This window comes from Marmota monax, unplaced genomic scaffold, assembly GCF_021218885.2.
Source record: "Marmota monax isolate L192 unplaced genomic scaffold, Marmota_monax_Labrador192_F-V1.1 WCK01_AAM20220418_F8-fsc00338, whole genome shotgun sequence".
Lineage (NCBI taxonomy): Eukaryota > Metazoa > Chordata > Mammalia > Rodentia > Sciuridae > Marmota > Marmota monax.
In genome coordinates, this window is record NW_026693035.1 from 749,033 (window position 1) to 775,505 (window position 26,473).

General features: G+C 50.1%; 1 protein-coding gene across 1 annotated transcript; it reads left to right on the forward strand.

Moving 5' to 3' along the window:
• Positions 1-519: 519 nt before the first annotated feature.
• Positions 520-23,590, forward strand: Chst12 (carbohydrate sulfotransferase 12). Its single transcript, XM_046453826.1, has 2 exons — positions 520-629; positions 18,812-23,590. The coding sequence occupies exon 2, from the start codon at positions 18,897-18,899 to the stop codon at positions 20,151-20,153; it is 1,257 nt and encodes a 418-aa protein (XP_046309782.1). The 5' UTR covers positions 520-629; positions 18,812-18,896; the 3' UTR covers positions 20,154-23,590.
• Positions 23,591-26,473: the final 2,883 nt, after the last annotated feature.

The window sequence follows — 26,473 nt, forward strand, 5'->3', positions numbered from 1 at the left end:
GATGCCCTGCGCGCTCGCTACGCTGAGCACTTTATACGCACGCATCGTCTCATTTGACTCTCACAAGCTCCCTTTAAGGTCGTGTCCCTATCCAAATTTTAATGAATTTGGAGACAGCTTCAGAGAGGTTAAGTCATTTTCCCCAGGCGCACAGCGAGTCCAAAGTCCCAGCTGGTGAGCATCAAAAGTTCGGCTCCCGAACGCGGCCGGTAGACGGCGGGAGACTCCTGGAGGTGGGTTAACCGGGTGGCATCTGGCTGCAACGCCTGCCAGGGTTCGGGTTCAGGCCGTGGAAGCGTCCGGGTCCCGCCCCCGCCGCGGGAGGATCAAGGCTGAGGATTGGCTGCTGGGGAGGGGGTGGAGCTCCCGCTCGTCGGTGGGCGGGGCTGATCGCTGGCGGTAAATACCGCGCCACATGGCACGGAATAGCGGGAGCGGTGTGCGGAGGGCGCAAGCGCATTGAGAGGGGGCGCCCTCTGTCTCTGCGGCTCCGCCGGCGAATTCTCGCGAGAAGATGTTGGGGGCGGGACCTCGGCGCCGGGGGCGGGGCTGTGCCTGGGGAGGGTTCGCTAGTCGCGCGGCCGTGGCGGCGGAGGCTGGCGAGGCGAGGAAAGGGGCGCCGGGACAAGGTGAGGAAAGGAGCGCGGGGCGAGGGCGTGGGACGGAGCGTGCGGCACTCGGTCCCCAGGCGGGGACGGGCCGGAGTCTCGCGAGTGAGAAGCGCTCTGGCCGGCTGAGGGCGCGGGTCAGTCTTCCCCGCCCGGCCTTGGCAGGTCCGGCGTGGCCCGGGTTCGAGTCCCTGCACCGGCCCGCTGTGTGACCTTGGCCTGGCGATCACCCTCTCTGAACCCTCTGCTTGCGGGGTCCTGGCCCGCAGGATGAGCGGAGAAAGCGTGTGGCCGCCTGTTCCCCTACCCATCTGCGGGCCACCTCTCCTCCGGCGACCGAGCTCTTGGCCCTGCCGGCGTTAGCAGTTTTGTTCTTTGGCTGCTTGAGCATCTGCGAGCAGAATCAATAATTGTTGAGAGATGACAAAGGTGCTGCAGTGTCCCGCGGAACCCGTCCAGTGGCGCCCTGGCGGTGGTTAGTGTGCGTTGCCCCGCAGGCAGAGACTGTGCACCCACCCAAGCCCCCCGGTCTACACCTCCCCCCCAGTGTGCGGGCGGCTTTCTGCTCCAACTCCGCTTCCCTTCGCTGCGTCAGGCCAGCAGAGCGCAGACCCCAGCTCCAGGCGGAGGTAGCAGAGCATCACCTAAGTGACCCTTTGCTCCAGTCGGAGCCCCTGCCTCTTCAGGGGGAGGAAGCCTTGCATGAGCCGCTCACAGGAGGACCTATCTTCTCTTTGGGCTCTTGGCCCAAAGGCATGGCTGGCCAGCCCCTGGCCCGCACAGGGGTTCCGTCTGGCAGGGCGCACAACAAGCTGTAGTGTTTTCACAATTATTAAATTATTTATTTTATAATCCGACACCGGAGGGACTCGGAAGACCCGGGATGAATAAGAATGTGAAGTCCCGGCGTCTGTCTGCGGGTGCCCTGCGTTGTCATCAGTGCTCTGGGTCTTCCCTGCCCCCACGGCAGGACCCGGCTTAGCCTGGGTCAGCCCTTCTCTGGGAGCATCATGTGTTGGGAATGTGAGTCAGCGCTGGTGTCTGGGTGGAAGGAGAGAAAACAAGGATAATTTGGAAATTGCCATGTGAAATCCCCTTTTTGTGGGTTTGAAGTGTGTCTGTCTGGGATGGCAAGGGGCTTGCACATGAGTCCATAGGATTTTGTGCTGAGGCTTGCAGGCTGGCAGGGTCGGCTCACCCGATGCACCCCAACTCCATCAAACCTCCAGTCACTGCAGGATAGCAAGTTGGGCTGGATAGTGTACATCCAAGGGCCTTGCCCTGGGCTGGCTGCTCCATGGTCAGCTGGAGCTAATGCAGGGTGGCTGGTGCTACAAGCCACACTGTTGGCAGGGCGAGGGAAGAGGGAGCAGCTCAGCTTAGTGGATGGAGTTGAAGTTTTCCACAGTGGAGCAGGCCTTGGGGGATGAGTTTGGGGAAGACTCTGATGGAGTCAGTATGCAACATTTTGAGACAGACTTCTTTTACCCCTCATAATACATTTGAAATTCGTCTACACTGTGCACATATTGATAGTTTGTTTCTTAATATCACAGAGTAGCAGCAGAGCGGTGGAAGTGGAGATACCTGGGAGATGTGAGTTGCCCTGTTCCTCCTGGAATGGGGATTGGGTGGAAGGATGCATTTATGATTGGGAAGGACCTGGAAAGCCAAGCTGGGGAGTTTGAGTTTCATGCCCTTGGAGAGGAGCAGTTGAGGTCTGGGTGGAAGATGGTTGGATCTGTATTCCAGACAGGCTAGTCATACTAGTGGAAATAGGGAAGGTGGATTTAGGGCCTGGGGAGATGCAGACTGTTGGTTAGGCTTACAGGGGGTGGGGGTGTTGAAGACAGTGGCTGAGAGAATGGGGGGCTGCAAGAAGCTGGAAACTCGCCTGGGTGGTGGTGTCTTGTGGGCTGCGGGGAGAGGCAGAGAGAAGGCAGAGGTAGCTGGATGTCTTGAATGGGCGCTGAGGGCATTGTTGGCATCTTTGATGATGAATTGAGCAGGGTGGGAGCAGGAGCCGGGAAAACGTAGCCCACTATGGGGCTGCCTGTGGCCATGCAGGTCACTGTCACTCTGCACAAGTATCAAGGCTGGTGGGTGATTCTCTTCTAGAGAGGCCCAGGGCTGAAGGTGCCATAGGTAGAAAAGAGACTGGTTATTGATAATTCTGAAACAAATGCAGCTAATCTCTAATTTTAAAATCTTTAGTTTCAAGTTTCATATTCTTTCTCTTCAGAAAGTAGCTGTAAGCTTCACACCCAGTTGGTGGCTCTAGTCAAGGCTGGTGCCTGGAGATAACTGACCTTCTGACATAATGCTTCCTGCTATTAACCAAGGAGGTGGTTTCTGTAACTATTTAGAAACTTTAAAAGTATTTCAGAAAGAAAAAAAAAAAAAGTATTTCAGACAAGAATGGGAAACACCAGGCACCACTGAGAATGGGCGGGGGTGGGGGGCAGGTGCACTGCTATTCAGAACACAAGCGAATGCCACAAGAAAGCTCCAGAACATGACCAGTGGGTCTTTCCCTCCAGGCAGAAAGATGGCTAAGTCTTTGGGGAATCTGAGAAGCCCAAGAGAAAAGACCTAAAAATATCAACAAAGGGGGATCCTGGTAAGAAGGATCTTACTAACAGAGTTCACAATTAATAACCGTCTCCCAGTGTTCAAAGCACCCAGATTCTTTTACCCCCATCCCTGAAGTGTGCACAGCTAACCAAGGACACCGAAGAAGCACCCTGATGTGAGAGCCCGGGTGGGACACTTGCTTGGGAGCAGCAGCCAGTGTGCAGGAAGGAGACCCGGGAAGCAGATGCCCCTGCTCTGCAGTGAAGAGGAGAGAAGATATTGCAGACATAGAACAAGGATGGAAAGTTTTACCAAAAAAAGGAATGTTCAGAGATCCAAAAAGAGAAGCCTTGGATATAGAGAGTGACAGTGGAAATAAGAAACCCAGTTTGCAAGTAAAAAATAAAGTTGAGAAACTCTCAGAAAGTAGAACAGATGGCAATCACAAGGCCCTGGGTTCAATTCCCAGCACCACAAAAATAAAATAAAATCAAAGTATCACAGAAAAGCAGTGAGATGGAAAAAAATGAGAGGGAAAAAAAAGAAGAACATCAAAGAATTAGTTCAGGAGATCGGCAGCTGAATATTAAGAGTTTTAGCAAGAAAGAATTGAGAAAAGAGCATGAAATCATTCACAGAATAACTTCTGGAACCCACATACTTGCCAGACTGAAGGGGCTCCAGTGTCCAGCACCAAGGATGAGAGCGCAGGTAGCCCTGGTGTGCAGAGCTCCATCCCCACCCAGCCTGGGCAGGAGGATCTGGGGGTGAGGGATGCTGTCTCAGGCAGAGACTAGTGGAAGTTTGGCATGCAAGGGATTCATCTGAAAGTGATGCTGTCAGCTCCAGAATTTAAGTGATGAGTGAGTTGGAGAAAGATCTCTGAGGCCCGCTCCAAGGCACCCTGTTGCAGGTTCATAGAACACGGGGACACAGAATCTGTGGTAGCTTCTAGCAAAAAATAAATAAAAACAGACCATAGACGGGTCCCCACTCACCAAGAAGCAGCATGGCTTTGGACTCCACAGGAGCCTTGGACACTAGAAGATCAAAGATCTTTGCTTTCAAAATTCTGAAGGAAAACACTGTCAACCGTGAGGGGCAGGAGGGTAGAACTGACATCTCCAAGAACTTCCCCAAATTTGCCACTTCTGAACTTTAAGGAGGTGACTGGCCAACATGCCATCCCCGCACATGCTGGTGCGCCAGAGAGAGATGGCGGTGGGGAGACAGCTGGCTGCAGGCAGGGTGGGGCCTGGTGCTTGGCAGCTCCCTGGGAGTTGAGGTCCCTGCCCTGAGCCCCTCACAAAGCTCCTTGAAGGGACTTTTTTTGGAAGAAGGAGATGATGAAATTAACAGGACACCTGATGAGCTGGGACATCTGCAGAGGAGATTTAAACCTTGGCAGAGTTGGGTCTGGATTAGTGATAAGTGCATGGAAAACAAAGCAAAGGAAAACACAAGACTGTTATTAGTTCCCAGGAAAATAAACCATTGTGCAGGCAAAGAAAAATAATTACGGTGTCCAGGACGAGCTGTGAATAGTCTCTCCACACTGGTGACAGTGTGGATAAACACTCACTGCTACTCTAATTGGAATGATATGCCTGTGTGGGGACCAGGTGGGGAGGGGATAGCAGGCGTGTGAAGGGTCAAGGGCGGGGGAAGGGAGCTCTGTTCTCGCCTGCCCCGGTGGGAGTTCAGTCCCCAAACAGAACAGCTAAGTGGTAGCTCTGAGGCACATGGTGAGCAGGAGTCACACACTAAGATCAGCAGATTAGCAGGTGAGGGTGGGGGAAGGAGGGAAGGCCTGCTGTGCTTCCTAGTTGGGGACAGTTTAACCCCTTGATGGATGTGCAGGTACAACACTGTGGGCAAAGGCTCTCCGAGCAGCCCCTGCTTTGGTGGAGCAGGAGACCAGTGCCGCCTGTGTTGTGCACAGGCCCCTCTTAGCAGGCAGAATCTACTTGTTCTCATTTCCTCTTTTTTTTTTTTTTTAAAGAGAATTTTTAATATTTACTTTTTGGTTTTCGGCGGACACAACATCTTTGTATGTATGTGGTGCTGAGGATCGAACCCGGGCGGCACGCATGCCAGGCGAGCGTGCTACCGCTTGAGCCACATCCCCAGCCCTCATTTCCTCTTTATTATTGTCTTTGTTCTCTGTATCCTGTCTCCAGTCCATGGACACTTGTCAGAGACTTGGTGCTTTTTTTTTTTTTTTTTTTAAGCCATTTTTGTTTCTTTTAATGTTTGTAAAGGGATTTTTAAATGGAACCACAGGTACAGTGCTAATGAGCCCCCTTCACCTGCCACTGGTTTCAGAAATGAGCAGGGTCCGTGGTGTCTGTTTTTATTAGCACAACACCTCCTTGTGTCCTCAAGGCACTGCCCAGAGCCTTGAGGACACAGCTGTGACAAGCAGGAAGAGAACTCCCTCCTGAAGTTTCTGTTTTGTGCAGGTGGTGATGGTAAGCAGACAGATGTGAGTAGGACCTGAGGTGGGAATGATGCTGTGGAGAAGCAGGAGCTGGGCCCAAGGTGGGGCTGGGAGCTGCCTCCTTGAGATGCCCGGGGAAGGTCTCACCAGGATGAGCTTTGGGATAGCTTGGGCGCCCTCCAGCACAGGGATGGTCTGTGCAGAAGCTGCAGTAGAAGCCTGCCCTACTAAGCAGCTGATGAGCTGATGAGACCTTGACTGAAGTCAGCAAGGAAGACAGGGGTAGGAGGTGAGACTACTGGGATGCTAGTCAGAGCCACTGGAAGGGCTATAAGTGGGAAACTAGGGGATACCAATGATTGCAGGATTTTTTTTTTTCTTTCTTTCTTTTGAACCTGGGATTGAACCCAGAGGTGCTTAACCACTGAGCAACATCCCCAGCCCTTTTTAGTTCGTATTTTAAGACAGGGTCTCACTAAGTTGCTTAGGGCCTCATTAAGTTGCTGAGACTGGCTTTGAACTCATGATTCTCCTCATCAACCTCTCGATGGACTGGCATTATAGGCATGCACCACCATGCCCAACTGATTGCAGGATTTTGAGCAGAGATTTTGAGCTGACACAATCTGCTTTTACCAGGATAGCCATGGCTCCCGGGTTGATCACAGGGCAGGAGGGCAGAGCAGGGAGAGGGTTCGGAGGCTGATGCAGTGGCTTGAGAGCTGATGATGGCTCAGACCATGGTGAGCATGTGGGCAGTTGTGGGCTGAGAGAGGGTGGGGTCTGGGTAGATTTTGCAAATAAATCCCCCAAGCAGGTTTTTAAGTTTATCATGATGAAGTGTATTATTATTTTCCTTTGAAATCATTTCTTTGAATTGACTTAACTCTTGTAAATGAGTTATCTTTTGGATCATGCAAGAAGTATTTGAATATTGTGTGGAACAAACAAGATACGGTAGACACGATCCCTGTCTTCTGAGAACTTGAAGTCTGGTTTGGGAATCAGGCTGGTAGAAAGGTGCTAAAATCCCATCCACTTGTAAGATGGCAACTGAGAACGTGGTGATCAGGAAAGAAAGAGCTCATGTGGTCTGATAGCCCAGATGCCCAGGCCCAGCTCTCGGGGGATGTCTTTATTTCAAAGGCCAGATCTGCACTCCATTTTCATTTAGGTCTTCCAGGACCTAAATTAATGTTCTGTTCTCATCAATGTGAGCCTTTATTACTTATTTTTATCTGTATATCCTGTCAGATTTAGTTTGCAGGGTTAACTAAACACAATGAAGTAATTTTATAAGCAAATAAACCATCATCATGGCGAGATCTGGCTTACAGTGGCATCTTAATGCAGCCCTCGGTGTAAATTGCAGGGCTGGGCAGCTCAGGGTGTGCCCAGTGTGCCTGTTGACCCCAGTAACAGAAACTTCCCACAGCAGTAGAGCGGCAGGGGATTATTTGTCTTATATAATATTTGTTAAGCTGCAAGAGCAGTAAGTACTTTCTGATCTTTTTGCCAGTAGCATAAATAAATAAAACCTGAAACATTCTTGGACTTCTCAATGAAGGTCATGTCACTTGATTTTAGAGCGTGGCTGTTTGAACACGAAGGAGCTAATTCTCTCAGAAATAAAGGTAATAAAGAGCCAAATGTTTAATAAAACCCCACCAATTCTGCATCAGTTATACCACAGAGGCCAGTTGAGCACAGCAGATGGAACAATTGGCTCTCAGACCAGTGGCCAGAGCTCAGGTGCCAGCTTGCTTGCTATCTCTGCAGATCTGGGCAAGCTAAAGCTTTTCTTTTTTTTCTTTTTATGTGCAAACTTCTTAGAACAAAAAATTTATTTATGTAATTTTGAAGTGCTGGGGATGGAACCAAGGGCCTTGTGCATGCCAGGCAAGCACTCTGCCACTGACTGAAACTCAGATACAAGTGACATGCCAGGCTGCTTGCCAAGCCAGGACTCAGTCTCTGACTCTCCCTTTTCTCCCAGCCCCTAAGTGTTCACATGAAAACTTCTGCACCAATCATCTTGTAGAAGTCTGTGAGAGCTGGATCATGGACCATTGCATTCTTTTTTGAGGGGGTGGGTACTGGGGATTGAACTCAGGAGCAGTCGACCAAATAGTCCCCAGCCCTATTTTGTATTTTATTTAGAGACAGAGTCTCACTGAGTTGCTTAGAGACTCTTTGTTCCTGAGGCTGGCTTTGAACTTGCCATCCTCCTGCCTCAGCCTCCCAAGCTGTTGGGATTACAGGCGTGAGCCACTGTACCCAGTGACCACTGCATTCTTGTTGAGAACTTTCAGCCTCTGGAGATCAACTTCATGAGACCACTGGCTTTTGTTGTTGTTGTTGTTTTACTGGGAATTGAACCCAGGGGCGCTTTACTGCCGAGCTATATCCCCAATCCTTTTTACTTTTTGTTTTGATACAAGGTCTTGCTAAGTGACTTGGGGCTTTGCTAAGTTTCTGGGTCTGGCCTTGAACTTGCCATCTTCCTCTCTCAGCCTGCTGAATCTCTGGGATGGCAGGCATGTTCCACCATACCTGGTGAACATGACTTGTTAAAAATTTTAACTTTAAGTGAAATGTATTAAGATACTATTTACACACACACACATAATTGCATTTGTAAGTGTTCCACTAAATGGATGCGGAAGCATTGAGCCGTGGAGCCGCTTCTGCAGGCAGCAAGGTGGGCTCCTTCCTGCCAGCTTTCTGTGCTCCTTTGCAGTCCGAGGAGACTGCTCTTACTTCTCTTCAGCTTCCCTTAGGTGGAATCATACAGCGTGTGCTCGTGTTTGGCAACTGTTTTCCAGCATGTCTGTGAGATCTGTCTGGTTCGGATGAATCACTGGCCATTCCTTTTTATGCCGGTAGTGTTCATGGGATGAGGACCCCACAGTTTGTTTATTTACTCGCTCACTGATGGCAATCAGGGTGGTTTTCTGTTTTTAACTATTTTGAATAAAGCCACCATGACCGTTCTCGTACAGATCTTTGTGTGGACAGGTGCTCGTTTCTCCTGAGCACCTAGAAGTGGAAGAGCAGGCTGTATGTCTGCCTTTACTGCAGACCGCCAGGCTCTCTTCTGTAGGGTCTGGACCATCTGCGCCCGCACTGGCCCCACCTGTCTGGCATCCTCACCAGCAGCCGGCCGTCTGCTTCATCTGGGCTACTCCAGTGGTGGGAGGCGGGTATCTCCTTGGTGGCTAATGATGACGAGCACTTTCCTCCGTGTATTTTGAATATTTGAAAATCTTTTGTGAAATGTCTGTTCCAATTTTTTTTGCTGTTTTTTTAATTGGATTGTTTGTGTTCTTAATTTAGGTCTAAGAGGTTTTTGTGTGTTCTGAATATAAATCCTGCATTATGTGTATATTGAGAATATTTTCTACCAGCTTATGGTCTGGCTTTAGGTTTTCTTTCTTTCTTTTCTTTTTTGTCACTGGGAATTGAGCCCAGAGATGCTTTACCACTGAGCCACATAAGCAGCCCATTTTATATTTTCTTTTCAGACAGGGTCTCATAAGTAGCTAAGGACCTTGCTAAGTTGCTGAGGCTGGCTTGGAACTTGCGATCTTCCTGCCTCAACCTCCTGAGTCGCTAGGGTTACAGCATGCACCATTGTAACCAGTTCTGGTCAGTTTTCTTAACGGTGAAATTTAAAGAGCCTGAGTTAAGCTGGATATTGTGGTGCATACCTGTAGTCCCAGCAGTTTGGGAGGCTGAGGCAAGAGGATTGCAAGTTTGAGGTCAGCCTCAGCAATTTAGGGAGGCCCTGTTTAAAAAAAAAAAAAGTCAAAAGGCCTAGGGATGGCCCCGCGTGGTGGTGCACACCTATAATACCAGAGGCTTGGGAGGCTAAGCCAGGAGGATCACAAGTTCAAAGCCAGCCTCAGCAAAAGTGAGGCGCTAAGCAACTCAATGAGACCCTGTCTTTAAATAAAATAAAATAGCACTGGGGATGTGGCTCCGGTGAATGCCCCTGAGTTTATTCCCTGGTACCAAAAAAAAAAAAAAAAAAAGGAAAGGCTAGTGATGTAGCTTAGTGGTAGAGTGCCCCTGGGTTCAATCCCAGTGCTAAGAAAACCCCACCTGAGTTCACCAAAACTTTCTCATGGTTTGTGCTTTTGGCATCAGTATTAGTCAGCTTTTCATTATTGCAACAAATACCTGAGAAAACTATTTAGAGGAAGAAGGATCCAGCTGGGCTCCCAGCCTCAGTTTTCAGTCTGGGTTGGCTGCTCCATTGCTCTGGGCCTGAAGTGAGGCCCAACATCGTGGCGGAAGGACATGTTGAGGAAAGCTGCCTGGTGCATCTGCCAGGAAGCAGAGACAGAGAAAGGGTGGAGCTCAAGAAATACTCTTCCAGGCCACACCCCCAGTGACCTACTTCTGCCAAGGAGGCCCACCTCCCATAATTTCCACCACCTCCCATTATGCCATGAAATTAGGAATCCATCAGTGCATGGACTGGGGGGCCAGAGCCCTCGAGATCTAGTCACTTCCCTGAAGTCCCAGCTTGGAACGTTGCTGCATTGAGGACCAAGCCTTTAGCATGAGCCTTTTGAGGACTTTCCTGATCTTACCCTCTGGAGTTTTTATAGCTTGGCGTTGTGTTTAGGGCACTGGTCCAATGTGAATAAATTTTATGTATGGGGCGAAGTTCAGGGTTGAGTTTCATTTTTTTCCCCATGCAGATATCTAGTTGCTTTAGAGCCATTTGTTGAAAATACTCTGAATTCACGATCCTCCTGTCTCAGCCTCCAGAGCCACTGGGATCACAGGTGTGCGCCACCGCGCCCGGTGCTAAAGCTGGCTTTGAACTTGCAACCCTCTTATCTCACCCTCCTGAGCTGCTGGGATTACACACATGTGCCACCATGCCCAACTTTTTTCCTTGTTGAAATACATTGACACCTCTGTTGAAAATAAGTTCTCCACATATGTGGGGTCTCTTTCTGGACTTGGTGTTTGTGGACGTGTCTTCCACATAGCTTACTGTGCCCTTACGCACTGTCTTGCTACTTGCCAGCTTTACCATCGGTCTTGAAATGAGCTATTTTAACTTCTTCAATTCTGTGCTTCCTTTTCACTTGTTTTGGCCATTCTAGGTCTTCTATATTTCCTAGTAAATTGAAAAATTAGCTTTTCAATTTCTCCGGAAAGCCTGCTGGGATTTTGATGGAGACTGCCGTGCTTCTAGAGCCCAGCACTTAGGGGAAAGGACTTCTTTATGTCAAGGCTGCTAATGCATGTGTTTGACACAGCTCTTCACTCATTTAGAATCTGACTGTCTCCATGCAGCATTGTGGATGTCAGTGTGGGACCCCTACCATTTCATAACTGAGTAGTCATTGGCAGTCTAAGATTTGTATGCCACACTTCAACAATCAGTCAGTTTGATTGATCTTTAAATGAATTCCTAGCATTGGTATAGAATATCTTTTATGCATCTTGCAGAATTTCCCAACAGCTGAAAAAGGTACTTGATTTTGTTTATACCACCTTGTCACACTTTTTGAAAGTCTCAGTATTAAAAAAAAAAAAAGTTCTGGCCTTAATACAATAAAGTTGGTGGCAACTTTATTCAAAAAGAAGGAAATTACCCCAAAAGTTCCATTATTGGGAAATAGGTTAACAGTGGTATATTCATACTGTGAATACTACTCAGCAATAAGAAAAGGAAATTTTTACTGCCACAGACCTGGATGGATTTCAGAAGTGTTATGCTAAGTGGAAAAAGCCATACACAGTGGCCTGTCCTGTGTGGCTCCATTTATATTCTGGAAAACAGCTTGGCATTGCCTGGAGCTGGGTGACCAGGCAGGGGATGAGGGAACTCTTGGGAGTATCGGAAATGTTCTGTGTTTTAATTGTAGGGCATGTTTGCCAAACCTCGCCCAACTGTACCTTTAACAAGAAGAGGGGATTTTATTGTGCGTAAGTCATACCTCCATAAACCTGACTGAAAAGAAGAAAAAGATCAGAGGTGCCAGAGTGACTCAGTCAGGAAGGAATGGGCTTCCCACAAACCTGGCTGAGACGCTGGGTAGCTACATGGGAAAAAGTGACTTGTGGGCCGTCCCCTGGAATACCTGTCAGACAGGCTGAATGTCTCCGTGTTTCTGACATCCTTGCCACGTGCCGAGTGTGTTGGCTTCCTTTGCTTAACACTGACTGATTTTCATTGGCTGGATCGCTTCTGTTTACTCTCTGCAGTGAACACGCGCCTGCAAAACCCCTTGACTAAATGGCAAAGCAAATGCTAGTATTGGGCTTCTCCAGAGAATTAGAACCAATCAGATGTGAGGGCTGGTGTGTGAAGAGATGGATTTAAAGAATCGTCTCACACACGATTATGGAGGCTGAGATCCAGACCAGGAGAGCAGTGATATAAATTCCAGTCTGAAGGTGTTACTGAACTTGGGTTCTTGGATTCAGAGCTGCAGAAATGAACAGTGGACCTAAGGAGACTTTAAACACAGCTAAGGCTTTATTAAGGACATCTGCCTAAGCTAGAAGAAGACAGCACAGGAGGACAGAGACCCCAGGTTGACCCAAACAGGAGCAAAGGTACAGAGCTTTTATGGCATCTGCCGGGTGGACAGGAACTGGTCTCTTGATGTAGCCACAGGTGGAGGTGGGCCTGTCCCACCTGCGCTGTTCTTTATCATACCTTCTCAGGCCTCGAGTGTCTGGTCACTGATCACTACCTGGGTGTGTGTGTGTCACTGTGCTAGCAAGGTCCAGGTGACTGTGGTTACTCCAGTGACTGCTCTATGGCCCTTAACACCCGGAGTGGCCCTGATCATCTGGGAGAGTCTCTATACTGTTATTTTCTGAATAGTGCAGACCCTGCTTTGTCTGGGTTCAGTTGGGGTCTCTGCTGACCACATAGTCTTGGAGAGCTGGGATGACTTTCCCAGCCTTGCATCTCTTGGTGTGCTATCTTGGCTGGGGATGTGGCTCAAGCGGTAGCACATTCTCCTGGCATGTGTGCGGCCCGGGTTCGATCCTCAGCACCACATACAACAAAGATGTTGTGTCCACCGAAAACTAAAAGAAAATAAATATTAAAAATTCTCTCTCTTGGTGTGCTATCTCACTCCTGTGACTTTAGAGACGGTCACCTTTTAACTACTGATTTTCTAGTATGGCTGTTGGGCCATGAGGCCAAGAGTTGCCTTAGCTTTTTACTTCCCTTGATAATCCTAAGGGTCCTGTTTTTCATGGGGTTCCCTGACTGTCAAAGGCTGGAGGAGACTGTGTCCCCTCTTACAGCCAGCCAGGCTCAGAGAGCAAGTGTCTTTTGCCCAGCCTTTGGCGCTGTTTGAGCCCCGTGTGGGTTGGCTGAGACTCACTCATGTTGGGGAGGGCTAACTGCTTTGTCAGCCAGCTGATGCACGCGTTCATCTCATCCAGAAACACAGACACAGGCAGAATAACATCTGACCAATTGGGTGGGCACTCAGTGCCTTCACATGTTACCTGATCTCTTGGTACCATAGCCATTGGCTCTGCTTTAAAAATGTGGGAAATGCCTCATTAAGGTCTTTTTTTTTTTTTTTCCAATTGAAACAGGGTCTTGCTAAGTTGCCTAGGGTCTCACTAAATTGCTGAGGCTGGCCTTGAGCTTGCAATCCTGCCTCAGACTCCCAGGCCTCTGGAATTACAGGTGTGCACCACCATGCCCGGCCTTACTGAGGTCTTAAGGTGAATCTGGTGCAGCTCTCGCCCTGCTCAAGATGATGGGTGGACTGGATGAAAGGCAGCTGAGGCCACTGCTGCCCACCACCAGTGGCTCCTTCTGCCCCCAGCTTTTGCCCACTGTTGGTGTGAAGCCTTGTTGAGACTGGTTGGGCCCCAGCATAGGTTCCTGCCTTCTAAGCTCCCAAGTCTACCCATGGCATTGTGTCTTATGTGTCATGTGCCAGAACAGAAGTGACCTAACAGCCCACTCCAAGCTAGAGGACAACTCATCTGCCCAGCAGCTGTTTGGGTTTAAACCCTGTGCTGTTGTCATAGCATGTAGGGGACAGGAGTCCCTCCCAGAGCTCTCTGGCTAGAGCATCTGAGTGAGCCTCTGCTCTCGAGTCTCCCTGGGGAGGTAGAGGCCAGGCCTCTTCCTGTGATGCCTCGGCCCGCTCCTGCCGCAGGACACGAGGGCTTTGTGTTGACTGTGTTTTTGAAATACTGGGAGATCTGCCTTTGGAAATAGTGCCCTTATTTTTTTTTTAATGGAAAGTGCTTTCTGAGGTCAGTGCAGTTCCTGTTTCTGAGGCAGTTGGATCGTGACCTTGCTTCTCAGCCCACCTGCGCCCACATGGTTGCCATGTCTCTCTGTCGCCAGGCAATGAAGTGCTACCTGGTCTTCAGGCTGGAGCTGTGTGGCCCTGGGGCCAGAAGTTCCCAGATGCCCGAACTGCTTGGGGCTGGGGTGAGGCTCAGTAAGTACAAGAGCACTTGACCTAGTGTGCAAGGCCCCGGGTTCCATTCCCAGCCCTGCAAAATAAATAGATAAATAAAAAGTGACACTTGGCGATCTCGTTGGTAGCCCTTTTTTTCCTCCTTTGCTCTTGCTCCTTGCAGTTCTAAGAACCGCAGCGCTGCATGAGTTTTAAAGTAGCCGAGTTCCCTCTTCAAAGGACTCTGCCCGAGAGCTGCCATGTCCTCAGCGGGCTTGTTGCCACAACTGCTGTTTATGTGGCTTGTCTGAGGTTAGAAATGACAACACGAGGCCTTCCCTTGATGTTAAAAATGAATCGTGGCTTCTCAGACCCATCGATGACTCCCTCTGCAGCCAGAATTGAAGGCTTGTCCCCATGATGTGAAAGGCCTGGGAGGGACCGCGCCCAAGCAAGTCTGGTGACACATGGACTCAGAGCCACAGGGCCTTGGACCAGTCACAGAGTTGAGTGGTGGACACACAGGGCTTTGGTTGTCTGAAGGGAATCTCAGGGAGCAAGACAGGACCCATTCCCTACCCTGTTTTCATGGACACCACTATATTATACATTTTTAAAAACTTTAAACGTTTGTTTAATAGCTGACTGCAGGGAAGTCAGTCGGCGATTTCCGGCAGGTCGCGGGAGCAAGGGTGAGTTGTGGCCTCAGCGGCAGGCACTGTTTCAGCCTGCGCTGGAGTCGTGTAGTGGCCTTCACATCCTCACAGCCAGAAACACACGGGCCTGCGTTTTGCTGTATTTCTTTAACAGCACCCAAGAGCCCTGTTATAGCTCCCGTTCTTTCTTTTTTTCTCCCCCTAATTTTCTTTTATCGTGGAGTTGAGCACATTCCCTTGCACAGCCATCCAACACCCATCTCCAGAAGCTTCTCGTCTTGCAAAACTAATGCTTCATGAAACACTAACTCCACATCCTTCCCTCCCCCTCCCCCTTCCCCTGGCCACCACCCTTCTAGACTCTGTCTCTACCTGTTTGTCTGCTCTGACTACTTCATAGAAATAGAATCATATGATATGTGTCTCTTTGTAGCTCTTATTTTCCTTGGCATAATGTCCTCAAAGTTCATGCATGTTGTAGCATGTGTCAGAATTTCCTTCCTTTTTAAGACTTGAGTAATATTCCACTGTATGCAGAGACCACGGTTTGCTTACTCATTTACCCATGAATGGGCACTTGGGTTGCATCCGTGTTACTTTAGCTGTTGTGATCATGTTGCTGTGAACACAGGGTACAAATAACCCCTCAAGATCCTGCTTCCAACTCTTCTGGATATATTCTCAAGAGTGGAATGACTGGGTCATGGGTTAATGCTGTTTTAATTTTTTGAGGACCCTCCATACTGTCCTCCATGGGACTGCACTGTCTCGCATCCCACCAGCAGAGCATGTGGGCTCGGTGTCTCCACGTCCCAGTAATTACTGTTTTCAGATTTTTGATAGTTGCCACCCTAATAGGTATGAGGTGGTACGTTGTGTTTGTTATTTGTTTTTGTTTTGTTTTGCAGTACTAGTACCAGGGTCTCCAACATGCTAAGCATATGCTCTACCTTTGAGCTACACCCCTAGCCTTTAAAAAAAAAAATAAAAAATAAAAATGTTTTTTGAGACAGGGCCTTCCTAAGTTGCCCAGGCTGGCCTTGACCTTGCGATCCTCTGCCTCAGCCTCCTGAGTTGCAGGGATTACAGGTGTACCCTACCACTCCTGGCTCTCATTGTGGTTTTTTTTTTTTTTTTTAAGAGAGAGAAGAGAGAATTTTTTTTTTAATATTTATTTTTCAGTTTTCAATGGACACAACATCTTTATTTTATTTTATGTGGTGCTGAGGATCGAACCCAGCGCCCCACGCATGCCAGGCGAGTGTGTTACCGCTTGAGCCACATCCCCAGCCCTCTCATTGTGGTTTTGATTTGCATTTCCCTGATGACTAGTGATTTTGAGCACTTTTCGTGTGCTTATTGGACATTTGTATATTGTCTTTAGAGAAATGTCTATTTAAGTCTTTTGCCCTTTTTAAAATTGGGGTGTTGTTGGCTTTATGAGTTCTTTATATATTTCAGATGTTAATCCCTTATCAGATATGTCATTTGCAAATATTTTTCCCATTCTGTGTTTTTTTATCCTATTGGTATTATTATCTTTTGTTGAACAAAAGTTTTTAATTTTATGAAGTCCAATTTGTTTATATTTTGTTTTGTTGTAACTCCTTAATTTTTTTATGCATAGTTGTTTGGCCAGTCCAAAATAGACCTGGTCCCTTGCATTTTCAAGAGTTTTTAAATTACAGATTCACTTTCTTCCATGAGAATAGGGCTGTTTCTTTGGGGAGTTTGTGGTTTTCAAGGACCAGTCCGTTTCATCTAAGCTGCTGGGTTGTGAGCATGTAGTTGTCCACGCTGGCCACCCTCTCCACCTGCAGGCTCCGTGTCATCTTATTCCTGGTTATTCCTGGTGACCGTTTCTATCACGGTCAGTCTTCCCAGAGGCTTATCAATTTTGATTTTTTTGTTGTTGTTGTTGATTTTTCTGTGTTTACCTGTTTCTAGATTCACTGATTTCTGCTCTTTCCCCTGTTCCTCCCGCTTGCTCCCAGTTTATCTTGCTCATCCTTCCCCACTTCTCGAGGTGGAGCTGGGTTATTGATCTGCAGTCTCCCTCTTTGCTTCTGCTCTTGGCACTGCTCCACATGCAACCCATGGAGTTCGACACGTTGCCTTGGCATTTTCATTCAGTCCTGTGTGTGTTTTACAATTTCCTTTGAGGCCTCTTCAACCAGAGGATTATTTAGAAGGGGGTCATTTAATTTCCAAGTGTGGAGATTTTCCAATTATCTTTTCTGTTATGGATTTCTAGGTTTATTCCTTACAGCCAAAGGATTCTGTATGATTTCAATTCTTTTAAGTTCATTCAGGTTCCGTCTGCCATGATGATGTTTTGGGATGCTTCGAGGGGAAGCTATCAGTTGCTATCAGGTGGAGCATTCTGTGACTGTTAGTTGGATCCTACTGGTTGCTGGTGTCATATCCATGTGGATTTCCTGTCTAGTAGTTCTCTCATCAGCAAGAGTGGAGTGTTGAAGTCTCCCACTAGAATTGTAGATTTGTCTATAGATCCCTTAGCTCTGTCAGTTTTCCTTTGTGTGTTTTGAAGCCCTGTTGTTTGGTGCATACACATTTATTGTGTCTTCCTGGTGGGTCAAACTTTCTGTCATTGTGTAATGTTTCTCTTTGTCTTTAATAACGTTTTTCCTTCTGAAGTTTACTTTATCTGATACTAACATAGCCACTCCTGCTTTCTTTTTATTTATGTTGCATGACTAATATTTTCCATCCCCAGTGAAGAGGAGTAAAGAAAGCCGAGTGCCAGCCACCCCACCTCCACCCCTCTCACTCTGCCCACTGATGCTGGTGGGGGTCAGAGTGGGTGGAGCTCAGCTCCCTACCAGGCCCCATGGTGGCAATTCAAGGAGGAATCAGAGTGCAGCTGTCCTGCCTCTCATCATCTCCTCCCACCCTATTGATGCCAAGTGGAGTCAAGGCCCAGCTCCACAGCAGGACCACACTGGCACTGTGCTGGGGGTGCAGAGCACCATCTGCTCCCCTGGGTGGAGACAGGATCAGCTCCCTGCTTGGCCCCGCCAACAGGTGCCCACTGGGGGGGTCAGGGATGTGGCACTTGCTTTTGTGGGGCTGGAAGATCAGTCCCAGGATGGCCCTGATGAACTCTGGGGGTGGGTGCAGTTTCTCATTCGTCTTTAGCTCACATAGAACTGTTGTTACCCAAAAGATGTTTCTGACGTTAGTCCACCGAGGACATACTCCTGGCCTCAGTTGTGGGACTGCTGCCCTTCTTCCTCAGGGATCCTCCCCCTGACCTGGGCTTACCATATGACCCTGAGATCCCACACTCAGGAATCTACATGAAAGAAGTGGATTCTCTGCCCTTTCCACATCAAGGGACAGATGAAGAGGAGGGAAGTCGTCCTGCCTTCTTGAGACACTGCATGTCCCAACTCAGCCAGTGGGGCCCTGACTCTGGTGGGTTTATTTGGTCCATGTCTGCTTGGCAGGTTTTTTTGGTTTTTGTTTTTAGATGAAGTTATCTTTAGCCTTTTTTTTTTTTTTTTTTTTTTGGTGCCCGGGATTGAACCCAGGGGTGCTTAACCACTGAGCCAGCTCTTTTTATATTTTTTATTTAGGGACAGCTCTTTTTATATTTTTGATTTAGGGACAGGGTCTCACTGAGTTGCTTAGGGCTCCTAAGTTGCTGAGGCTGGCTTCAAACTCAGGATCCCCCTGTCTCAGCCTCCCAAGCTGCTGGGCTCACAGGTGTGTGCCACCGTGCCTGGCCATCTTTAGCATTTTTATCAACTTAGCTGCAGCCTCCTGGTGACTGACTTCCGATTCCCCCTCCCTCCTCTCCTTTCCTCAAGCCTTCTCTTCACAAGGATGAGCGTCTGAACTGGTTTCTTTAGACCATCCTCTTTTTCAGTTGTCGCTGCTCTCCTCCCTTGTCACACTTAATTGTTTGGCCCTGGTGGGTGGCATTGGCCATAGTCACACAAAGAAGTTGGAGTGACTGATGAGGCCCCTAAAGGAATCTGAGTGTGGGATAGAGGTGGGACAGGATGGAGGGCAGAGGGCTGGGCCTTCTGGGTGGGAGAGAAACGGCTCACTGGATCTCAGCCTCTAACTCCGTGTTTCTGGTCTCTCCAGGTTCGTCCATTAGCGCCATGCCCCATGTCTCCATGAAGCTGAAGTGAGGGGTCCAGCTGCGGGGCCCAGCCCTGGCCAGGGCAGCATGATCAAGCCCCGGCTCTTCCGGCTGTGGCTGGTGCTGGGTTCCGTCCTCATGATCCTGCTCATCATCGTGTACTGGGACAACGTGGGCACCGCCCACTTCTACCTGCATACATCCTTGTCCAGGCCGCACACCCTGGAATCCCTGCCCACTCCCGGACAGCGGGAGGAGAAGGAGTTCGCTTCCGATGTGGATGAGTTTTTGGATAAGCTCCTAAGTTCCAGCTCGAAGAAGAATGACCTTTCCAGGAAAAAGACGGAGCAGCCCTTGCTGGCCTCTGGCAAGCCAGCGTTGAGCCACATGGAGGAGAGCGTGCGGGGCTACGACTGGTCCCCCCATGACGCCCAGCAGAGCACCGACCAGGGCCAGCAGCAGGCCGAGAGGAGGAGTGTGCTGCGGGACTTCTGCGCCAACTCCAGCCTGGCCTTCCCCACCAAGGAGCGCTCCTTCGACGACATCCCCAACTACGAGCTGAACCACCTCATCGTGGACGACCGCCACGGGATCATCTACTGCTACGTGCCCAAGGTGGCCTGCACCAACTGGAAGCGCGTGATGATCGTGCTGAGCGAGAGCCTGCTGGACGGCGGCGCGCCCTACCGCGACCCGCTGGACATCCCGCGCGAGCACGTGCACAACTCCAGCACCCACCTGACCTTCAACAAGTTCTGGCGCCGCTACGGCAAGTTCTCCCGCCACCTCATGAAGATCAAGCTGAAGAAGTACACCAAGTTCCTGTTCGTGCGCGACCCCTTCGTGCGCCTCATCTCGGCCTTCCGCAGCAAGTTCGAGCTGGAGAACGACGAGTTCTACCGCAAGTTCGCGGTGCCCATGCTGAGGCTGTACGCCAACCACACCAGCCTGCCCGCCTCGGTCAGCGAGGCCTTCAGCGCCGGCCTCAAGGTGTCCTTCGCCAACTTCATCCAGTACCTGCTGGACCCCCACACCGAGAAGCTGGCGCCCTTCAACGAGCACTGGCGGCAGGTGTACCGCCTGTGCCACCCGTGCCAGATAGACTACGACTTCGTGGGGAAGCTGGAGACCCTGGACGAGGACGCCGCCCAGCTCCTGAGGCTCCTCAAGGTGGACACGCGGCTCCACTTCCCCCCGAGTTACCGGAACAGAACTGCCAGCAGCTGGGAGGAGGACTGGTTTGCCAAGATCCCCCTGGCCTGGAGGCAGCAGCTCTACAAACTCTACGAGGCCGACTTTGTGCTCTTCGGCTACCCCAAGCCCGAAAACCTGCTCAGAGACTGAGCGTCTGCCTAAACGCGCGCTCCTTCAGCTCCTTCAAACTGAGCAAGGGTCGGGCGTCTCCCGAGGACAGGGCTGTCCCGGGTTTTCCTCCCAGTTTGATGCAGTCGGAAATGCCACGCGCTCCCCTGGGGAGACCGCGGGGGAGACCGCGGGGAATCTGGTCCGCAGCACACACACTCCAGTTTTTTTTTAAATAACCCATGGTTTTACAATCCGGACTCATTGTTTACTCCACAGCCTGTATTCATTGAGCACTGTTAATACTGTTTTGTAAGATTAATATATTTCAGATATTTAATATGAAAGTGGGAGGAAGCTGGAGTAAAGCGTGGCTTGAAGTTGGGCTGTTTAAGTCAGGTTTTTGTCACTATAACAAAATCTCCAAGGCCAGGTAATTTCATAAATAAAAGAGGTTTGTTGCCTCTCAGTTTATAGGTTCAAGGGCCTGGTGCTGGCATCAGCTTGGCTCTGGTGAGGATCTCAGGGCAGGTGGCAGTGATGGGACTGTGTGTGAAAGGCAGAGATCATATCAGCAGACAGGAGGCCAGAGCCCAACAGGATCACAGCCTCATCTGAGGTTTCACCCACTCAACCTAAAGACCTCCCTCACCTGGACCTACCTGACCAAACCCAACACCTGGACCCCGGTCAACACACCCACTCCCATACTATAGCACAGGCCTTGCCTGTTTTTGTAGAAGGGCAGCAGACAAATCCGTCCAGGGTGAAAGCCTTTTACTAAGTGATGTGTTTGAGCAGCCAGATCTTTCAGACTTTCTGTTGAGATCGGGTCATGGGTAAACTGTCTTGGCGTCAGAGTCACAGAGGAAAGCCCTTCTCACTGCAGCCCTCCCTTTAACCCAAGTCCAGTCGTGGCTGTTAGGGTTTGCAGCCAGCAGGGATGGTGTGCACTGGAGGTTGTCCCTGGGACATGTTTTCTTGGTGTCCAGTAATACTGAGGAGAGCTCAGGTACCACCGTCTTCCAGCCTGGGAGCCTTAGCTCCAGTGCTCTTCACCCTCAGGGACGTGCCTGACTCTGAGGGACCCAGAGAGCTGCACGAGGAGGCCTGTTCAGCATCCGGCTCACGCTCCTGGGCAGTTTCAGCTTGTGACCCACAGCGCTGGCATCTGGGTTTGTGCTGCAGCAGCACATTGGTCTCTTCCTTCCATCTGTGGATTGGTCATTGCCTCCCAGTCCCTGGAGAGCTGGCACTGCTCAGTGGGGCACCATCCGCATCTGCCTAGGCCCAGAGGGACGGGATCCTTGGAGGTTGTGGCTGCTGGGTGCCCTCGGCTCTGCCTCCACAGTGTCACCCAGCTTCCTTTAGAAGCATCTTTTCTTTTTAAACAGTTGGCAGCAGATGTGGCAAGGAGTCCAGTGCTAGGCAACTTCTGAGTAGCCCCATGTTGGCACCTGCTGGGTACCCTGCTCACACAGAGTTGTCTCTGGTGCCTGGTAAGCAGGGCACCATGCCTATGGACGAGTCAGCCACTAACTGTGCCTTCAAGCCTTGTGGTGAGGTGGGAATCTTCTGCTGCCAGGCCAAAAGTTGATCCCCTTTGGGGACAGTGCACAGAGGAGCACAAGGCTTCCTGCAGAAGGTGCACTTGGGCCAGGCCTGTCAGAGAGTGAGGTTTTGACTCTTGAGGTGGAGCGCAGAGCATCAGGAAATGTGGGGCTTATCAGGGGAATAGAGAGGGTGGCGCAAGCTCTACAGTGAAGTGTGGACCACACATTGCCTCATCTCTGCTCTGACACCCGCATATCCTTGGCATATTTCTCTAGGGAGGAAAGAGGTGGAGCCAGCCATGGTGGGTGGTGCACACCTATAACCCCAGTGACACAGGAGGCTGAGGCAGGAAGATCACAAGTTTGAGGCCAGCCCAGCAACTGGGCGAGGCTCAGAAGTAAAGAGCCCCCAGGTTCAATCCTTTGTGCCACAAAAAGAAAAGAAAAAAGAAACAGGATGTGGGTCCAGTTCTGACCCCAGGGCCTGTCACATGGCCACCACCCTGCCAGGATGGGATGGGGTCACAGGTGCTCTAGGGGACAGGTGGTCCAGTGTGTCGTCTGCTTCTTGACCGTCAGGCCAGGAGCCGAGGTTTCATTGGTAGACGGCTGCCACAAATATTGAGGTTTTGGACAGAGGAAGTTGGGTGCTTTGGGAAGGCCAGTGCTATGTGGGTAAGGGGAGTGAAGGCAGAGGGGGTCCTGAGAGGCAGGGAGGCAGGTCAAGAGGCCACTACAGCTGCCCACAGAGAGGGGGCTGGACCCAGCGGAGCTGACCAATGGGCAAAGGTGCAGCCTGAGGTCACCAGCCTGCAAACCCTGGGGACGGGAGCACAGAGCCTGCGAGAAGGGCAGCACCTTTTCCTCTCTGTGTCGGTTAGGAACAGGGCAGGAGGATCCAGAGCTACCTCGTTCACTGCGCCCTGTGTTCTGGGGTGCCAGCAGGTCCACTGTGCATAGGAGGACCCCTCAGGCCTGCCACTCTACCCTCCCGTGTGGGAGAGGCAAAAGCAAGTGGCCCTGGAAAGTGTGGCAGGGACCATCGGCTCTTTTCTTACAATTGTTTTCATTTGATAAAATTCACATCACGTAAAATCCATCATTTCAACTATTTTTAAGCACATTCACTTGTGCTGCCCACAGACTCATATTCCCAGCCTAATGACCGTCCCTGGTCAACACTGCCTTCCCCGGCCCCCACCCCCAGGTCTTGGCTCCCACCATCTCCTTCCTGTCTATAGGGATTGGACAACTCCAGGGACTTCAGAGAGGTGGACTCCTACAGCTTTTGTCCTTTTGTGACTGACTGATTTCACTTTCCATCATATCCTCAAAGTTCATTGTGTTGTAGCACACGTCAGAATGTCTTTCCTTCTTGAAGCCAAATAACAAAATGCTCTGTTGTGTGATAGACCACATTTATTATCATTTTTCACAGTACTGGGGATTAAACCCAGGAGCTCATACATGCCATACATGTTCTACCACTGAGCTACATCCCAGGCTACTTTATTTTTATTTTGAGACAGAGTCTTGCTAAGTTGCCCAGGCTGGCCTTGAACTTGGGATCCTCCTGCCTTGTCCTCTGGAGTAGCTGGGATTACCGCTGTGCCCAGATAATGACCACATTTTGATCATCTGCTTATCTGTTTGATCCTGGGTTGTGTTCATCTTTTGTGGATTATGCAGCTATGAACAGGGGTGTGCAAATATCTGAGTCCCTGTTTTGGATTCTTCTGGGTCTATAGGAGTGGAATTGCTAGGTCCTAACTGACTGCTAACTTTTTATAAACTGAGTCATTGTGGGAAACACAAAGAATGTGTTCAATTGGACTGACTGGTGTGTTTGTATTGCAAATTATATGACACAGTTTTAGGGTGAGTCAAGAACATTCTGGGGAAAAAAACAAGATTATATTTGTGCTAGTTTCAAATCTCCTTTATTTTGTATTCAATACATTGTGAATTTCACCAGGGTCAAAAAATTTGAGTAGCCAACATTATGGAAACGAATCCCAATGTTAAAGTATATCATGAGGATCCTGCATCTGAGAGCCCCTGGTCCCTATTTCTGTCCAAGTCATCTCACCAAAATGGTTCATTTAGAGGATGTTTAGACAGATGTCAGAATGTCTGGAGCTGTTTGCCCATTGAGGAAGGACCCAACCCTCCTTCCTTTCTGCCTTCTGGGTTCTCCACAGGTCAGTGTTCCTGAACACCTGGGGTGTTTGCAGTGATATGAAAGGGGTTCTGGAACAAACACTAGCCCCGTCTACACACTCACACCCAGATTTCACACCCAGAACCATAGTAGGAACTTCCACCTGGGCTAGGGCCAACTCAGGATTTGATGGCAGAGAAGGTCCCCCTGGGCCATAGGAGACAGGCTTGGGAAGAGTGGGCCGCGCCTGGCCCCAGTGTGGAGCCTGTGAGTTCACCCAGGGCAGAACCCATTTCCCCTGATTGGCTGCCTTTCCTCTGACCCATGGTATATGGTGTGCAGAAATTTGACTTTTTTTTTTTTCTTCTGCAAAGACAAGACAAACGACGATTTTAAAGAATTAATCCTGTGCAACTAGATAATTTAACCAAACAATCCAAATACTTAGAATTTACTTAGGATTCTTCCCACCCGCCTCACTCTGGGGGATGGAACCCTGGGCCTTGCACACCTGGTAAGTGCTCTACCACTGAGCTGCGCCCGTGTGGACGGCTTCACAGCCACAGGCCTGGTTCTCAGTGCTATGTCATGGTGTACAGAATCCTCTCAGGTGGGTTATCATGGGGGTGCTGGGCCTGTTGACAGGGAAGGGACTGTCCTGGAGGGGGCCTGCACCCACTCTGCACTCGTCACCTGACCTTGGGTGCTGGTTCCCACCTCCCCCAGCACTTGAGCTGGGTGTGTGCAGGGCGCGTGCATGGCCCCCTGTTCCTCTTTCCACTTAAAATGCCTTGTGCCAGTGGCTTCTGAGGAGCACAGAGGTGGCCTTCACTGTCCTTTCACCGCTTATTTGAGAAGTGTTTTCAACTCTTTGAAGAATTTCAGTTTGGTTTCTTGCCCCATGACTCAATAGAGAGCAAGAACTGGATTCCCTTTCTCTTCCCAGTGAGGGGCACTGAGCAGGCAGCTTGTCAAGGGGGGGCTTTCCCCCAGCCCCGCCGCTCAACCCCATGCCAGAGACACGAAGATGACAATCGCAGCTGCCAGGCCTGCAGGGAGCCTGAGCCCATGTAGGTGTGAGGGGTGCAGTCTCGGGGGTTTTCTGTGTGGAGTCTACGCTCTCAGACACAATGCACCTCCTATTTGGCCGGCACGTTGCCATGTGTGGATCTCGCTCCCATCTGGAGCTGTGCCCACTCAACTGCTTATGAATGAAGGAAGGAAAAACGAAGCCATTGAGCCTCACTCCAGCCCCGTGAACTCTGAGGGCCGCATCATTGCCCCACATATTTATTAGGTGTCCAAGGCCCCGGGAGGCGCAGTTATAGGCCCTGAGGTCATGGGGCTTGGAGCCCATTCTCTCTGATTTCTGGCACTTTCTAAGCACAACATTCCTGGGGGAAATGAACTGTTTCATCTCTGCTTCAGCATGTGTCTTTATTACCTTCCTGCATTGTCTTCCTCTTTCCTCCTCCCTGAGGGTGTGGGAATTGTGACATTTTCTATTCACTTTGGGCAACCCTCAAAGGAGGGACACCGGTGTGCCTCGGGAGCTGGAAGGGCAGCCAAGCTGGAGGAGGAGGGTGCCTCTCAATCCAGTTGCATGGGCTGCAGGGATTGGGAATGCAGGCAGGGGGTCTGCCAGGCTGCCCACCAAGCCCTGGTCCCCAGAGGGAGATGAGGGGTGGATGGGAACAGCCCCCTGGGCTGGAAACTGCACTTTCTCCCATGTGAGGCCAAGCAGAATGAATGTGTGTGGCTTTGTGAATATGTTGGTCAGCCACCTGGTGTACACTGCATTCCCAGGGCTCTCCCGAGCTGCCCTGGGCCCTTTCCCTAGAGGTGAGCCACCTCGGACGCACTTTTGGGAGGACCTCACTCTGGAGCAGGGGTTCCAGCCCCTGGCTGAGTGGTTTCCTGCAGCGGGATTTTTGGGGACACACTGACATTCCCAGAGCCTTCCCTTGAAGTTATTTGAAAAAAGGCTCTTTCCTGGTGGGGTTCTTTCTGCATTGTGATGCTCCTGGCAGTGCGCTGGGGACAGTCTGTTCTCATCAGTGTCCCCGCCCTGAAGAATAACAGGCTCCCAAATTTCACGCAGTCTACAGAATTGATCCCACCCTGGGATGCACCCCAGGCCGGGACAGCTCCCAAGCCAGTTATCCAGGGATGATTATTGCTCACTTATTTATAAACCACATGCCAAATCCACACTCCAAAAAATCCCAAAATATAATAAAGTAAAATTTACATAGCATAGACAAAATTAATCTAACGATATTTAAATGTTTCTTCTGAAAGGGAAAATTTGAGTCGCTACTTGGAAGAGGTGTCTGCTATTTTCTGCCCACACACATACCTCCGGCTGGTCCAGGAGTCCATCTCTTCCTCCCCCGCCCAGCCTGGGAGAACTGAGCAGGGCTGTCCCCACCCCAGGAGGGAGGTGAACATACCTGAGTTGCTCACCGTGCAGGGTGAGCTCATAACCAACAGGGACCAGCGTCCTTTGCTAGGAAATCTGGGAACTGTGCTGCTGGTGGGACAAAAGTTCAGAGAGCTTGTGATCATCTGTGTCCTTCCTAGAACAGCCAACCTGAGACCAAGACCAACAGAAGACCAAGGGCCCAGGACCATCCAGATGATTCAAG

Excerpts from the sequence above, each read along its gene's own strand:
- Chst12 (XM_046453826.1), top strand. The coding sequence starts at position 18,897 with ATGATCAAGCCCCGGCTCTTCCGGCTGTGGCTGGTGCTGGGTTCCGTC.